The sequence below is a fragment of the Ornithodoros turicata genome, chromosome 6 (genome assembly GCF_037126465.1).
Source record: "Ornithodoros turicata isolate Travis chromosome 6, ASM3712646v1, whole genome shotgun sequence".
NCBI lineage: Eukaryota > Metazoa > Arthropoda > Arachnida > Ixodida > Argasidae > Ornithodoros > Ornithodoros turicata.
In genome coordinates, this window is record NC_088206.1 from 35,528,768 (window position 1) to 35,543,219 (window position 14,452).

At 44.6% G+C, this 14,452-nt stretch overlaps 1 protein-coding gene across 5 annotated transcripts in view; it reads left to right on the forward strand.

Annotated features, from left to right (window-relative positions):
- The window catches only part of LOC135396537 (claspin-like), a 144,418-nt gene that overhangs the window by 115,948 nt on the left and 14,018 nt on the right, over positions 1-14,452 (forward strand). For 4 of the 5 annotated variants that reach the window (XR_010423421.1, XM_064627570.1, XM_064627572.1 and 1 more), the window contains one exon: positions 8,539-8,573. The exons of the other annotated variant lie outside the window; for it this stretch is intronic. Coding sequence is in view for 3 of the 4 variants with exons in the window: in XM_064627570.1 (XP_064483640.1) it covers positions 8,539-8,573 (35 nt within the window). In the remaining variant the exon portion in view is untranslated. The remainder of the gene's footprint in view (positions 1-8,538; positions 8,574-14,452) is intronic. 5 annotated transcript variants of the gene reach the window in all.

Consider the following 14,452-nt stretch of genomic DNA (forward strand, 5'->3'; position numbering starts at 1 on the left):
CTTGCAGTAGTCAAAGACGAGCTTTTAGGGAACTCAGGCAAGTGTTTGAATACCGCAGTCATTCACTGCCCCAGTTCCGAGAGGATATATAAAGGTTCTTGTTTCTCGTCCCAGTGTCACGGCAGTGGCTTGTTTCATATGCCTTTCGTTTCACTCGAAAATTCTCCGATGACGTATCAAACAGAGATCGTAGCTCCCGAATTCTCGTGTGTAAATAGCAGCCGATTTTTCCCTCCCGAATTTGAAAAATCATGAAACCCAAAAACGAAGAACCCTACGTGTGCATGACATGAACGTGCCAGGTCACTGGCCTGGGTTAAACCATTGCAAGCATTTGCAAGCTCATAGAGCTAGTACTTCCGATTTTAGGCAGATGTCAGAGTACGATAGACATGAGTGGATACTACGGTGAGTGCTAAGCTTAGCCAAGCCTTTTCATGTTTACATCCGAAGGCAAGCGTGGCAGCCGCAGCAAACGTAAACAATCACCATGATTGGCAGCCTGCGCTCATGCGTAGCAGAGCACAGCGAAAGACACAAAGGCAAAGCGGGCAGTTGTCAACCAAATTAGGCAAGTCGTTTCATGAAGCCAAAGTTCATCAAGGTGAAGGCGGGTTTGCCATTACTGGTGTGTCCAGTCACCGAATGGGGAAAGAAACTAAATGCTTTGGAGGCAGTGCCAGGGGGGAGGGGGATGTATGCCCCGGAGCCCTCCACCTTCGCAAATTCAGTTTTTTATAAACGATAATTTTTTTGAATAGTCATGGTAATCAATGATATCCAGTCAAAATTAACGTACAGAGTACAATATTTGTGTTACTGTTAAATAAAAACAAGAATAAGCTCACAGCAAACAGTCCTCAACTGTAATGGGTATCTAGAAGAAATGGCAAGAGATTACTACCCGATGGGAATTACAGTAATCCCTCGTTATAACGAAGTCGTCGGGACAGGAAAGAAATTCGTTATAAGCAGTATTTCGATAAATGCAGGAATGGCTAAAAATGCTGCCAGTGGTGCTCGAACTGTGCGGAAACAACGGTATCCCAAAAGACACATACTTTGGGAAGTTATCAGCATGGTAGCACCTTTATTTTATTACAAAAAAAAGAGGTGAGCTGCGTCTGACGCGCAGCCTTGTTGGGCGCCAGGAGGGCCTGCTCCAGTTTGTGCACGCACTGCAGAGGCCGTCGTCACCACTGCCGCACTCAATTTTATTGCGGATCAAACGGAGCATGTCTCGTGTCTCAGCCGTCGTTGGAACTTCCCGGGGCTCATCATCTGAACTATCGTCACTTTCGCATCGGCGTCCTATCACAGTGTCCACAATATCTTCGTCCGTGGTAGGACAGACGACGGGGACATCCGCATCTTCAAGTGCAAACGAAGAGAAGTCGTCGTCCGCCTCCTGTCCGACGAGCTCATGCACTCGCCTGTAGAGATTGTCTCAGTCTTCTATGTCTGGGACGTGCTCTTGTTCATCGTGCACACGACCCCTGGAAAATCTGGCATGCGCGAAGCAATTTGCGACCTTAGCTGCCGCTAGCTCCTTCCACGAAAGGCATAGTAGCCTTTTCAACTTCTCTAATTAGCGCGACGTTTTGCTTGAGCATAATACACTTCCGTAGGAGCTTTGGTGGAGCAATTGGAAAACGCGGGAACTGCGTGGAGAGCAAGACGCCGATCGAACAAAGTGGAACGTGCGTGCTACCCTTTCCGTGCAGAAAAGAGGAGAGGGTGTGAAACTTTCGCCTCTTTTCTACGAGGGAAAGAACGGTTGCAGAGAACGCTGCCCAGAGTCTCCACCGCTCCGCGAGTCCGGGACTAAGTTCGTGCAGGAGCTACGGGCATACGAGCTGGCTCGCGCTTCGTAAAATGCGGAGTCTGGCGACAGTATGCTTCGAATAATCTGGTTAAAACGGCATGCGTTTTATACGAGACACAGGGGAACTTCGAATAAAGCTACTTCGTTGTAACGAGGGATTACTGTAATGTTTGAAAATTAACACTGCATCAATGGGCCTCTTTCACGGCGTTTGGGGGCACTCCAAACCGTATTCTGCAGCAGCATTTGTGGTCGTGTAGACGGAGGTTTTTCCGTACACAGGCTTGTATCACCTACACTGCGACTCTGGAAAATCATGGCGCAAGGATTTCCTCAACAGAGATCATGTTTCCGTTATGGTGATAAGGCAGAGAGCACGCCGGACACAACTGTCTAGTAAGGGTGCTCTACACTAGAGGAGGACAGTTGGTGCTGCGGTCGCCGGACGAAACTTTAGTGCAACAGGCCCATGGCGCCAGTATGATGAAAAGGACCATGAAAAGAATTTCAGAACCTCTGTAATATGTAATGCATTCCTGGTTGCTAATACGTATATTCACCATGCGGAGCATACATATAATGGGGATATTAACTAAAAAACAAGACCAAAAAAGGCGATTGCTGCGACCCGACCACTGTCGGCGTGACGGCGAAACTATGTATGACATCAGTAGCAGGTGACCTTCTCCATTTGCAGACTGGTTTGGTGCAACCTTGGAGTGAGCAGATGAGCAAAGCTGCTCGACCCTTTTCTGGCACGTGAACTGTGTTAAATCTTTGTGATGACGGCGAAGCCGCCATCATCTCGTGGAACCATTATTCTGTTATTCAGCCGTTAAACATAGTCACTCATACCCCCTGTCATGTTTTCCACAAAATGGTGCCGTGACCAGGATTGAACAAATGACGAACGTGATCGCTTTACCAACCTGACCAAACTGAATGAGTTAACTGACAGGGAAGACAGCAGTGATAACAACAGGACGCTAACTAGGCAGAATGGAACAATCTGACCTCATCGACAAACGACAGGAGCTGCGAACGCAGGTGAGAATCTTCATGACCGACCTCGAACGACAATGATCCACCAAAGAACTGCAAGACATAATTGTATTTCAAGTAAGAATGGAGAGACTACGCAGATTAAACGTCCATCTCAACAAATCGACAGCGAGATAGAATTGATACTCACCGAGAGTATATGAAACAAATAGTTCTCCGAGACGAGATAGAAACTACACTTTTCAGAGCCAAAGATGCCTAGCGGCAAGAAGAAATGATGTCTCAGTTTCAATGTCAACCTCAAAAGCGAGTAAACCGCACGACGCCCGTGACAGCACCAACGACTGCACAAGTGCCATCAATGTTTACTAAATTGCCTGTAATGCACGACATAGTCCAGCATCTGAACCTGACTTTTGTCAACTTGGACGGCGAGATGCCAAGCCAACAGCAGCATCTCAACGCAGACGTAGTGATACAAGACTGTACTCACACACGCATGGCTTTGGAACTACAACCTGCAGAAGCGATGTACGAGGGTGGTTCCATAAGTTTTCGGCCCGAGGTAGAAAAAGCGATCAAGGACGCATGGCGCCATCTGTTGGAGGGCCAGAGCTCCACCCTCAACCCTCCATGCTTTTGTCAGTTGGAGAGCATCATTTCAAACAGCCAGGGTGCACTCTTCAGTTAAAATGGAAAAAATCGAGTACTGCGCTGTGATAAAATTCTTGATAAAAGAGGGGCTTTCGCCTAAAGAAATTAAAGTGCGACTGGACAACGTGTACATGGAAGCCTTTCTGTCGTACACAACGGTAAAAGACTGGGTTAAGCAGTTTCGACTGGGGCGAGAGTCCATTGAAGATGATCCACACGATGGTTGTCCAGTGGAAGTGGTGACACAAGAAAATTTGTCTCTTGTCGAGGAGGAAGTGCTGAGCGACAGGCATCTGAAGGTTAAGGAAATCTCAGAAAGGCTGGGGCTTTCCAAAACAACCGTTTTTCGCATCATCGGCGAGGGCCTTCACATGAAAAAGGTCAGTGCGAGATGGGTGCCACAACTTCTCTCGTCAGTTCAAAAGCAACTGTGTCGTCTGTGCCAAAGAGTTTTTGGAGCTCTGTCAAGAGAACGAAGAAGAAATATTGAAGTCAATTGTCACAGGGGATGAGGCTATGGTGCTCTACTATGATCCCCTTTCGAAAAAGGAGTCGATGGAACGGTGCAAACCAAGAGAAGCACCCCCAAGAAAAGCCAAGGTCACACAATCCACAAAGAAGATCATGGCAACAATATTTTGGGATTGTCACGGGATCCTCCTCATTGACTTCAAAGAGAGGAACACCACAGTGAATGCGACTTATTATGCTTCACTCCTGCACCGACTGCGAGACGCCATCAAGGAAAAGAGGCGCGGCAGCTTGAGTCGAGGTGTCCGGTTGCTCCAGGACAATGCCACTGTCAACACGGCTTCTGTTGTCAAGGCTGCACTGAAGGAGTGCGGCTTCGAAGAAGTCCACCACCCACCCTACGGTCCAGACTTGGCACCGAGTGACTACTTCCTGTTCTCAAACTTGAAGAGGGATCTCAGAGGATGGAGATTTCAAAACGATAGTGAGGTGCAAGAGGCAGTTTTCCAGCATTTTGCGAACAAAACTTCGGACTATTTTTTCAAGGGTATAAGAATGCTGGTTGAAAGGTGTCAACAGTGCATCGAAGTTAAGGGTGACTATGTCGAAAAGTCATACACTTGTTTCTCCTCTATGACTATTAAAAGTTGGTCAGGACGGAAACTTATGTAACCACCCTCGTACGTTGATCTACCACGTGGGGTGATAACACAGGCAAAGGCTGAGAGGCCTACGGACAGCCTGGAACCTAAAGTGATCAAGCGGTGAAGAATTGAGAGGAAATGTCCTCGAAGCACCTCAGACTGCAAAAGGACAGCCTGAAGAACAGAAGACTTCAGGAAGGCTTCAGACGTTTGCGCAGCCAGAAGTTCAAGATAGGCGGTACGTGGAAAGACAGCAGAACATCGGTGCGGACACACAACCCGAAGCAAACGATGGAGGACAGGGAGTGGAAATGCCAGACAGCATGTTGCTCTCAACGTCAGACATAGCGAACAAGAAAGAAAGAGACCAGCGTACCTGATAAGCAAGTTCCCACCCAGAAGAGAGAAAGCGACAGAGAAAATGGTACAAGTCCCTGAAGGACTCCTTCCTGATGCAGCTGCGAGGTCTAACTCAGAACACGAAGAGATACGGACGAGATCATTAGTGTCTTTCAAAATGTTGCTTCAACAAAGAGACGTTGAGTACATCGGCAGGCAACCACTGACCACATTCTATAAGTCAGACGACACTTCCATCAACAGAGACCTTCTTCCTACAGCACTCATGTTCATGGTTACGACTCCCGCGTTTTCAGGATGTGTTACTACTTTCTTATCACTAGCCCTTCAGCAAGATGTCATGTCAGTAGTGTGCTGTACTGGAAGGCACCTTAGAAACAGGCCATGATCCCTGCACAACAGATCTATCAGTATACGACATACGGCTAGAAGTACGTATTGTCTGAAGGCTTCTAGGCAGAACACGGTCATCAGTGAAATCCGACATTAGAAGCCAGCGGAATCCCAACTAATGCCAAAAGCTCTGCCATGGCTGCAAGATTCACCGCTGCACAGCGTTATTCGTACCCATTTCGTCGGCAACACCAGCATTAGTCGATGATCCGCCCGTTAACGCCTTCTGCGGCGGGCAGCCTGTTAAATCTTTGTGATGACTACGAAGCCGCCATCATCTCGTGGAACCATTCTTCTGTTATTCAGCCATTAAACATAGTTACTCCTACCCGCTGCCATGTTTTCCACAAACTGCACCTGCATTGAATGCAGTGTAACAAAAATCTGATATACTGGTATTTCAGATAAAGCCATCTTTGAGAGCCATTATCCACTGAGAACTCACATTCTTCGGAAATCTCTTCGTGGACCCTTTAAATAAGTGAATTAGTATTTTTTAGATTTATTGGTCAGTCGAACCTCGCTACAGCGAACATCGTTAGTACGAATTATCAGTTATTGCGAGTTTTCTGTTTGATTTGGTTGGTCACGCTTTATTTCTATGGGGATCCTGCATTTACAGTGAAGTAGGCTTCCCCATTTCCTAGCCTATTATCGCTTACCACGAAGTGATTCATCGTGACTTTCCAACATGCAAGCGCATTTTTTCCGGCACATTCAGGAAATTGGCTCCCGCTTTGGAAAGGTGACCTGCACGTGTAGACGGACGAATGACCCCGATAAGTGAGCAACGCATTCATTGGTTGCATGCTTCTAGTGCTTCCACACGCGTTCCTCCTCTCCACCGCGCTTTCGTCCTCGCCACCGCCAAATTTACCGTGGGTTGGATCATTCCCGAAACTTCCCGTCATCGAGTATCCGGTATGCTGCAGAAACGTAAAGCACTGAGCATCGAAACGACGGTGAATATTCTTCGTGACGTCGACAGTGGCATGAAGAAGAAGGACATCGCGTACAAATTCAGCATCTCGGCCAACACTCCGTAGACGATACTAAAGGCAAGATAAAACATCGAGGGCACCTTCTTTCTGGAACATCCGACGGCGTCCGATGAAATCGTTCGTGATGCATTTCGTTCGCTTGACAAGGTTGAAGTGATTGTCGTGAACAGCGCCGCTGCCACGAAGCAACAGAAGATTACAGGTTTCTTCAAATAAAACGGTTGTGTTTTGAATTGATTTTGAAATATTGCGGATGCTACGTGTGTTTCGGCGGGAATTTGTCAGAATCATTAGTCGCATTTAAATGCTGTACTTTTACAGCGAATATCGCATGTAATGAACCAATTTGCGATTCCCGTGCGACTTCGTTGTAACGAGGTTCGACTATTTTTCTTAGTATTATTAGTTTTTAGATTAGTATTTTAGTAATTATTTTGCTTCTGCATAAGCTGAAGTATATCAATGTTAACACATTACCCATTGTAGCACACAAGAAAATAAAGGTTTTATGTTGGGTTTGATCTTGTGATATGCAGTTCAAGGGCAGCATTTTTGAAGGACAAATCAGTGCATGAAGGTGCAGCATTCAGTCCAAGCTGTGGAAGGTACTGAAATGTGCACCTTATAGGTCTAGTTTGTACGAAACCTATAGATTGGTTGAACTCCATTCTGAAGGTGCCTGAGCAATGAGCGGAAGATAGAGGACGCAACACAAAAACACAGCACACAGATTGGTTGAACTACACCATATTTACCATTTCCTCAGTAAGTCGCTTGATGAGTATTTCCAAAAGCTTCGTGAAGATATATCTTTTCAAACCATGAAAACCATATAGGGTGACAATGAAAAAATGGCTAAAAGCAAGCGAGCTGGTGAAGATGATGCATAATGTAAAACCCCAAGACTAGGGAACATGAAGGGACAGACACAACATGAAGTCTCAAACACAGCCTGTCTCACAGCCTCTCACAGTCTCAAACACAGCCTCAAACACAGCCTCAAACACAGCCAGGCTGTGTTTGAGACTTTGTGTTGTGTCTGTCCCTTCGTATTCCCTAGTCTCGGGGGTTTTACGTTATGCATACAGGGTGTTTCACTTAAAAGTGACCCCTAATTATTACAAAAAATATACTTGAGATAAAAATTAGAAACCTTCTGCGTCATACTTGTGAAGGTTTTTGCCGCCCAAACAAAATGACTTCTTAAAAATATAAATAAATCCCAAAAAGGCGAAATCACTTGGCATTGGAAAATGTCGTGATGGGTGGTTGTTGTTGAAAACTTTCGTTCCAGTTTTCCAGTTCCCAACACGTTCCACTGGTTGGACAGTGTCATCTTAATAATGGTTCAGGCACTCACGCTGTCAGAAGGCTCTCAAGAACCGATAGTGAATTTTAATGACACTTGGCACTAGCCTACATGGCACAGTGGCAGAAAAAGAAAGCAGCTGAATGAAATGATGAACACATTATACTTAGGGCCCTGTATTTTAGAGTGAAACCCGTGTTTACCCTTGATTTGCATCATCATCACTTAGGGTAAAACACGAAAAAGCCGAAAATGAACTTGCAAAATGCCAATTCAGCCACTGGCACTGGGGAATGCTAAGCATTGGACACTCAGCACGGCTGTTCCGCATCTCATGTTCATGTAAAATGCGAGAAGCGCTTTTTTAGTTTATTTTCTACTCAATATCTCGTGATTTTACCATGTTTTACTGCTCCTGAAATAAAAAACGATTTTTAGCCCCGGATCCTAAAAAAAATAACACTCGGAAACACAGTGCCCTAATTATACTTGCGAGAAAATTGTCTTCCCGGCCATCGTTGCAAACACCTGGGCAACAACACTGCAGTAATGGTCATCTCCCTCTCCTTGTAGAATAACAAGGTAATACAACCGTACTCTGCTCCGCTGTGGAACTGATAGAACAGTAGAATAGAACTTTGGCTTTCACAGCTTCAGAGATTTAGAGATATCTGAACTTTGTCTTGAAAACCTTTCGAGATATGCAGTGCCGAAATGCATGTCAAGTTTTGGTGTTCATTTGGCGACGCAAGGAACATTGGACTTAACGGACATTTCGAGATATCTGAGCTTGAGAGGTTTTACTTACATCCCTTTTAGGATAAGAATGGTTTTCTTTCTGTATGGCATTTCTTAAATAGAGCATCTTTTTATTTACAGCTGTCAAAAGGCAGGAGAAAGAAAGAACAGAAAAGGTAAAGTTCAGCATTATATTTCGAAAGAGAATATCACAAACATTTTTGGGGGGTGGTGAAGGACATGAATTTTGTTTCTTTTGGGGGATGAGAATACTGCTACATTCTTCCCCATGAACCTGAGAACATTTCTCTGCTAGGCTTTCTGTCGGTGTAGTAGTCAATTGTAAACTCACAAATAAACAGCAGCATATTCTTTTAATATGCGCAGGGCTCCTACGACATATTTTTGTGGAAGGTCCATGTTCAACAATGCCTGTACTCTCTCAAATTGTGATACCTGTGCTTGAAGTTTGTTTTATCTAAGGGTATGCGAATCCGAATATTTGAAGTTGAATCGAATATTTGAATCTAATGGAGGAAAAAATGTTGAATACTGAATCGAATATGGAATAGTCATGTACAATACATGTTTTTTGCACTTTCTAGCCCGTGGCTTTAGTGTAATTGTTCTGGCATTAACTGTCACAAGAGACACGTAATTCTTCTGTGAGAAGCCCCTACTCTTTAATTTTACATGGTAGTGTTTCCTGCTTTTCAGGTGAGTACATACTGGGGTAATTATCTTGATTTCACAATTTGATGTCAGGCAGTGTCATTACACAGATGAGGCCGCAATTCTTTCTGACCCTCCATAGGGCACTTTGAAACAAACAGATTGGCGTCCTGCTTCCGCTTTGTCGTGAATGTCTTTTCGCTTCTTTGCTGGAGTTTGTACTGTCTCACCTGGGGACGTTATGTTGCTGAAATTTTGAATGTAAGGGACATCTTTAAGACACCCTTTATGTTCCTGGGCTGTAGACTTGTATTATTTAAGAATTAAAAGTCTTGTTATCTTTTTAAAGGCAACCTCCCAGACGTCAAATCAAAATCCCCGGCTGGCACCGCTAAACCGCACGCGGGAGGGATGTCGCCCCTTCCTCAGGCGACGTATACACAATAAATTTGGGCTAACGTTATCTTGAGCTAAACTACCATCTGTCTGTGTTGGTCCAGGCTTCAGTTTTATAAAGCAGGCTTCACCTCATGCAGGGAAGCATTAGGTCCAGACAACTTTTGGGAGGTGTCGTTCATATTCGGCGAATAGTTGAATATTCAGGAAACCGAATATTAGATGTTCGATTCGCGAATCGAATACTTCGAGTGATTGATATTCGGTTCGAATTCGTGAACTCGAATAGTCGCACACCCATAGTTTAATCAGCTGACGTAGTTGGATCTTCAGCAGTTTACAAGTTTTTCTGTTCCGAATGCATAACGTGGAAGATGTCGCTGGACTGCTACAGCTCTCTTTACAGCATTGGAGTGCAGAAAAGTTGCATTATGCACCAATTATGCATTATGCAGAAAAGTTGCACCAGGACCTGAGTGCACCGTTTTTTGTACTACGTAGGGATGTGAGCCACTTTGCGGCAGTGGCGCAAGTAGCTGGATACATGACACCTGAAAATATGCAATTGGACCCTTGTGTTTTTGGAGTTAATGCTTTTTTAAACTTGGGGCCGTAATAAGATTTAATTTGAAGAGCTGTAAAATATGTGGGCGATATCAGGTGCAAAAGCAGATCCTGTGTGACTGTGCTGCATTCTCTACTGCCCATATTTGTTTAGGAAGTTTTTGACTCATTTTCTGGGTTGTTTGGGTTTTACCCCGAGTGACATGATGTTACTTGGGCTTTAAAAATCATGTTTAGCTATTAAACACTAGTCTCTGCAGAGGGTGCATCACGAGTAGTGGGCAAAATTTTCATAACTTCTCGTTCTGTTTCTCCTTCAAAAACTGGTCTGCATGTACCTATTTGTAATATGGCCTACCCAGATTTAATATTATTCGAGCAGACAGTGCTAGCCTTAGTGAACAAAAAACAAACTTAGTGTGAACAAACTTAGTGAACAAATTTATTCTAATCAATTAATAAAAATGTGCCAGTGGTTCAAATTAGGAAGTTGTAGACCAAAGCAACGAGAATTCCATTCCGCAAAAATAGAAGCCACAGGTAACTCACATAGTGCACAACAAATAGCGCCTCAAGTTTTCAGGAAATATTTTTTTTCCAGATTTCGAGGGGTAAAAATCGGGGGAGAAGACAGCAGCAATCAATTCAGATGAATTCTGGCATAAAATTTCTGGAATGATATGATCAGGGTGTCGGAGCAAACCAGAAACCGGAACCGAAAACCGAAAAAAAACGCTATTTTGGTGCGAAGCGGAACGGAGTCGAAACCGTATACGTTTTTTTCGCTCAGGAGGGAAACCGAAAAATATATTTAACGGTTTTCGGTCCAAAATAAAACTTCGCCGGTTTGGACTACGGATAGGCGAATGAAACAAACGTCGTGTGCTCTTAAGTCATGTAATGGGTACCATACGAGGGTTACGGTTACGGTGGAATGTATGTCGGTATACTATGACCCTTAAGCTCCCTTTGTAATGATTTATCGTTCGCGCATGCACACAGGCTTAGAGGTACATGTGACTCTCTAGCAATGTGCCGTACTGTTCGTTCTAATTTGATCCCCGCAAACTCTCCTCAACTAAACAGCGACCCAAGGGGGCTGCATAACGGCTTCTTTATATGTAATGTCGTGCAACGCGTCCCTTGTTTGAGAGCAGCTAAGTTGAATACATTTACGTATACGCGAAGGCAAGTCCGTGCGAAGTGGCAACTCTTTCGTGGACAGGACACGAAGAAAATAAAACGGAGCCGTCGAGCGCGTTTGTGAGTGAAGGTGTTCCTCGATTTGCGTCGTGCTCGTGCGGTGGTGCTTGCTGGCTAGACAGTAGCAACAGACATTCGGATGGGACGTGATCGCTCCAACCCAGCAAGAAAGTACTTTACGTATGACATCACGACAAACAAGTCCATTTGTAGCATGTGCTTCAAGAAAGGAGAAAGCCTATTTGAACAGACAGTAACCTACAGGATCCGAGAGCTACCAATTTCACAGCTGTCTATTAATACCAAATACAATGTATGCGGAATAAACGGGTTTACATTTTGTAACATTGATTTTCTTTTGTGGGGATAAATATTCCCAGCAGAAGCGGAACCGGTTAAAAACCGGTATGAACCGTTATTTTTTTGCTCCGGAGCAGAACCGGTACCGGATCGTTTATGATGTAACCGGAACGAAAACCGGAACGAAAAACGTTTCGGTTCGACACCCTGGATATGATACAGGCAAAAATAGCATTTATTAAGCTTGCTATACATATCACAAATGTAAAAAGAAAAACTGCTACAAAATGAGCAGTGTGTCTAACATCTCTGGTACATCTTCCCAAGAATGTTCATATATTCCCAGCGCAGATTAAAGTACTACTTTGCTTAATGTGACTCTTTTACAAGTCTTCATGTGAGGAACATCAACAAGATGCACGTATCTTGCTTTCATTTCCGCGGCGGAGGTCTGTTACATCCGATGATTCATCGACAGTTATGCTTAATTTTTCTCTCAATATGTTTCTTTTGAGAACAAGTGTTTGCTTCTTGAACACCTCACTAGATACGAGAGATATAAAAATGTAAAAATCTACACAGCTTGTGGGGTGTAATTTTAGATACGGCTGCTCTTTGTCCCCCTCTCTGCTGTGTTCAATTTCTCTGAAGCACAGTAGCGAAACACCACAAAAAGGCAAACCATTGTCACAGTGTTTGTCACATGTTCATCACATGCTCATGAGCTAGAAGGGTTGGCATGCTGAAGTTGGATAGTCAGCGTCCAGTGGTGCAAATTTTACAGCAATGCTCATACTTTGCTTCCATCCTTGTCTAGAATATTCGAGATGACATTGTTCCAAAGATATTGTATTGTATTGTAAAGGTATACGGTATTGTCAACTGTGATGATCATTCCATACACAAGGTCAAACTTGTTTGACATCTTGATAATTCCCTAACAACCCATGCACAACCATAACTTTTTCTTCTTTTGCTAGGTTATGTGATGTCTCTGTTTCGATGCAAACACTTGCAATGAAATTATTTGCTGAGCTGCAGTGGGAAACTGCAAGCTGTTTAACATGCAACATGAGTCACAATGAAGACGGAACCATATGCAGCGTCATTTTCATTCCGTGTGCCGGGTATATCCTCTGTGTCTTACGTGGGTCAAAACTGTTTTCATGTGTGGAGCAAAATTGACGAGTGAGCACACAGAAGTAATGCAGGACAGCAAGTAACAATTTTTACTAGGTACAAAGAAAAGTGGGCTTGTGCATAATCAGGAGTATCTTCCTCTGGGTGATAGGTGATATGATTCACTACAAGTACTGTCCTTGCCCAGTCAGAGTAATGTCTGCGTGAGAGAGTCATCCAGTGGACAGCAAGTGGGATGGAATTCAGCCAGAACGGCTGGCGTGGTTGTAGGATGTTGTTCCATGCCTTCTGGCACTGAGGAGCATTGACGATTGAGCATTGAGAATTGGCTTTGTCCTTGGTAGAGGAGTAAATATTAAGTTCCGCTTTTAGAAATTTCTCTGCACCATCGACAGTGCACTTGGGGGTACTGTCAACTATCATTTCGACAAGTAGGTGACTGAATTTTTGTTGGAGCGTGCCTTGTGGGCTTCAACTTCTCCACACTCACTACGTGTTGCTAAAATATGGTCTCAGCTTCATCAAGCCTTGGTCGGTTGCGTTGCTGACTAGCTCCGTCATAGTGTTTGGTGTGTATTAGTTGTAACAACAATTATGTGAATATTCAGTCATTTATTGTCCATCTAACCTCCTATTTCCCCCTCTTATTTACCTCTCATTTTACTTACTCTTCACCACGGTGTAAGACGAAGATAAGAGGCGATGACCATAGGTTGACATTTTTCGAAATATTCATTCAATATCACATGTCCGGCCTAACCCACAGCCCATAACATCACATCGCCATCACAGCCCGTGTCATGTCATGTCGATGTCATCTTTCGGGTGGCGGCCGTTTACAGTGACGTTCGTAAACAGGTGTTGTGTTGTTTGTGGTGTCGCAATGATGGGCGGGGCTTGGCAGGGCGCCCACCCACTGCCCATAGCAAGCCTTGGCGGGGCGGGGTGGTGATAGGGTTGTACTGAAAGCGTGAATGCAAATACCAGGTGCGAAGGGTGAGGATTGGCGAGTGGCGTGGCAGCTGGTATGCCGCTACCCTCCTAGTTTGCTGGTTGTTGCGCAACACGCCGATCGACTGCTGATATCGTTACACTAGAAAAGGCATGGCAGGTCTTGGCCTTGGCATCCGGTGGCTTTATGGTATCAACTTTCTTGGCGCTGCACTGCTGTTCATAGAGCTGGCACATTTCCGTCGTATGCTACGTGTGCGGAAGGTGGCGGTTGTGTGGAGGGAATCGGGAGGGGTGATGAAACTGCTTGTCGGTGCTCGGTAGTCGGTTACACAGCACCGGGGAATAACCTGGATCCCATGATGGGAAAGAGGCATGTGCCAATAGAGGGTGCAGGGGAGAATCGTGACTTCGCCCATTTTTCTGCATGCATTGAGATTTCCTTTTTTTTTCTTCTTCTTCTTCTTCTTTTCCCAGTTGAGAAGTTTCGATGTGCTGCTGTTTAAACTGGGGGTACATTGCAAATACCTAGCAGTGAAACGGCGGATTTTCAGGCCAATGCATATTTTGTGTTCTCTCTCTCTCTCTCTCTCTCGATATAGTGTCATATCTCTACGATAGAAGCACATTTGGTTATGGTTTGGGGCCGATTAGTGGATTCTGTAGTGCATATAAACAAATGTTTCGTACGTTACGGTATATACGGAAAATATTCGCACAGTGCATATTTTGGGATATTTCCATCCGCTCCAATTGCCTTTGTGTGTGTGTGCGTGCGTATGTGTGTGCATGTGTATGTGTATGTCTTGCTGTATTTCCAGATGCACTG